The sequence below is a fragment of the Lagopus leucura genome, unplaced genomic scaffold (genome assembly GCF_019238085.1).
Source record: "Lagopus leucura isolate 7727_CA_CO unplaced genomic scaffold, USGS_WTPT01 34445-0_obj-0_obj, whole genome shotgun sequence".
Taxonomy (NCBI): domain Eukaryota; kingdom Metazoa; phylum Chordata; class Aves; order Galliformes; family Phasianidae; genus Lagopus; species Lagopus leucura.
The window spans coordinates 1-2,602 of NW_024967468.1; the positions used below are offsets into that span (position 1 = coordinate 1).

Below are 2,602 nucleotides of genomic sequence, written 5' to 3' on the forward strand. Positions count from 1 at the left end.
GGGATGGGGCATCCACAGCCTCTCTGGGCAGCCTGTTCCAGTGTGTCACCACCCTCTGGGTGAAAAACTTCCTCCTCATATCTAACCTAAATCTCCTTTGTCTTAGTTGAAAACCACCCCCCTTTATCCTATCATATCGACCCATGTAAAATGTTGTTCCCTCTCCTGTTGATATGCTCCATTCAAGAGCTGGAAGGGCACAGTGAGGTCTCTTCAGAGCCTTCTCTTCTCCAGCTAAACAAGCCCAGTCTCCTCCACCTTTCCTCGTAGGAGCTGTGTTCCAGTCCTCTGATCATCTTAGCGGCCCTCCTCTGGACCTGATAGAAGAGCTCTGCATATTTCTTGTGCTGGGGGCTCCAGGCCTGGATGCAGTACTCCAGACGGGGCCTCGCAAGAGCTGAGTAGAGGAGGACTACCATCTCTCTTTCCTTGCTGGCCACCCGTTTTAATGCAGCCCAGAACACAGTTGGCTTTCCAGGCTGCAAGCGCACCCTGCTTGCTCATATCCAGTTTCTCGTCACATAACATGTCCTGCCAGTGACAGACTGAGGGATGAACATATTGGCCATTCAGGATGCACATGGAAACTCAAGCAGTTGGAAACCAACCTTGAAAACCACTGCAGAATATTCTGATAGAAGCCCTCCACACAACCAGCTTCACCAGTTTGCAGTACTGCTCTCTGTGCTTTTTGCTGTTGGTCTGTTACTCAAGGAACATCATTTCCAGCACAGCAGCCCATCTTGGGGAGGAAGTCCTTAATCGGTCAGAGCCATAACTAATCATCCTTTGCTTTCTAGATTTCCAAGAATAAAGTGATCTAATTCCTCCTGGGCAGGAAATGCTCTAAGAAGATGCTAGAGTCTGTTCCATAATTCTGAACAAACCAATTCATTCAGCTACGATAAGGAAGAGGGTCTGAACTTTTGCCACCTCCCATTTGCCTTTTACAATCCTATGATCAGAGAGATTTTTATATTAATAACATTAACATAAATAGTGGTCTTGTTTATTTATTTATTATTAAAGATATTAATAATAATAGTGTTACAATTACAATTCAATTACAGTACAAATACAATTACAATTCTCTATGTGATTAATGGTATCTCTTCGCTTTGCTTCGCTTCTCTTCTTTCTCCTCCTCCTCCTCCTCCTCCTCTTTGTCTTTCTCTTTGTTCTTCTACTGGCTCCAGCGTTGAAGGCAAAACTCTCTTATTCTTTTCCACGTCTCACTAGAAAAAGGAGAGTCTCAGGTTGTGACTTGTGACCTCAAACAGACTCAAAGCTGCCTCCTCCCTGGATTCCTCTGGCAGAGGCCAGCTACAACTGTGACCTCAGGCACAGCAAAGGCGGGAGTGCCAGTACCTGTCTGTTGGCCCAAGCGGCCGGGAGAAGTTGTTCATCACGGCCTCCGTGTGACAGCGGGTGAGGATGACCAGCGCCTGGCACAGGAAGGGCAGGAACGTGCTCTGCTGCGCAAACGATGTGATGCTGCGCAGGATGTAGAGGATCGGTGGCACCTGAAAGAAGAAAGGGAGAAAGAATGACTTGCTGCATCCTGGACTCTGCAGGGCCTAGCCGTGTGCAATGGCCAGAACAAGTCCAAGACACGTGGGAGAAAGTCTCTTACGTTCCAACTGATGTCCTTCCCGTGCATCTGCAGGAAGGTGGTCATCCACTTCCCACACGCACGCACGCGCACTCCGTTGGCTTTCCGGATGGTCTCCTTGATGGCCGCCATGAAGTCAACGGTGCGTTCGATGGGGAAGTTTCTGCACACGATCTGCAGAGAAACGAGAAGCGGGAGAGATCCCATCACTGCTCTGCTGCAGCTCTTCCAAACACCAAGCAGTCTGGAGGGCATTCTTAGCTCAGCGGCTTGCCGCTCATTCAGGCGGCAATCACAGCGCTCCTGCTGTCTGTACCCTGCTGTTTCTACGGAAGGCGGTTGAGCCTTCTCTCAGCTTCTGCACCCATGGTGTTTGCTTACATGCAAAGCCTACCTCCTAGCAGCCACAGTCACACATGCACACAAACACACACACACAAACGCACATCATGGCATCAGCTCCTTGCACTGGGTGCCTGAAGGCCAGACAAAGCTCAGAGCCTCCTGTTACTGGCTGAGACAAGCAGTCTCAGGGTGACAGCTCAGTTTGGAAATAGTGTGAGAGGCTGGGAGCAGCACAGGGTCGTGCAGAAGCCTACACACAGAGATCCCACCACCCCTTCTTGGGTCCACATACCATGGCCATTTTGGACGTGGTCTGGAGCTGAGAGGCGATGCTGCAGGCATGCAGCCCCTCGCACAGGCTCTTGATGTCACCCGTCTCAATGACTGTGTGGACTGCTTTGGCTGGAAAGAGCACAGGGAGAAAAGGGAAGTCATGCTTCTGGAAATGGGACCGCTTTCCACGGGGGAGAGACAGAGGACAGGGTGGGGACAAGAGGAGAACCGTGCGCGGTGCCTCTCCCTGCTGTCAAGAGGGCCCAGCCCGTGGGGCTCTGGTAGTGCTACGGAGGAGGGCAGAGGGCTGGAGCACGCCTGCTCTACTCACCTTGGATTCGCAGAAGGGAGCTCAGACAGGTGACGGCCAGC

General features: G+C 51.3%; 1 protein-coding gene across 1 annotated transcript; it reads right to left on the reverse strand.

Annotated features, from left to right (window-relative positions):
* Window positions 1-1,019: 1,019 nt before the first annotated feature.
* On the reverse strand, window positions 1,020-2,596 carry LOC122193130 (maestro heat-like repeat-containing protein family member 2B). The gene is made up of 5 exons (XM_042893849.1): window positions 2,562-2,596; window positions 2,250-2,359; window positions 1,634-1,786; window positions 1,369-1,523; window positions 1,020-1,235 (listed from the first exon to the last, which is right to left on the reverse strand). Exons 2-5 carry the CDS (start codon window positions 2,256-2,258, stop codon window positions 1,184-1,186), a joined length of 369 nt encoding a protein of 122 aa, XP_042749783.1. The 5' UTR covers window positions 2,259-2,359; window positions 2,562-2,596; the 3' UTR covers window positions 1,020-1,183.
* Between the last annotated feature and the right edge of the window lie 6 nt (window positions 2,597-2,602).

Bases quoted from the DNA above. Each gene is read 5' to 3' on its own strand.
- LOC122193130 (XM_042893849.1), bottom strand. The intron at 1,524-1,633 runs GTAAGAGACTTT...TTCTTCTTTCAG, and splicing joins GGAAGGACATCAGTTGGAAC to GTGCCACCGATCCTCTACAT. The intron at 1,236-1,368 runs GTACTGGCACTC...TCCTTTTTCTAG, and splicing joins CCGCTTGGGCCAACAGACAG to TGAGACGTGGAAAAGAATAA.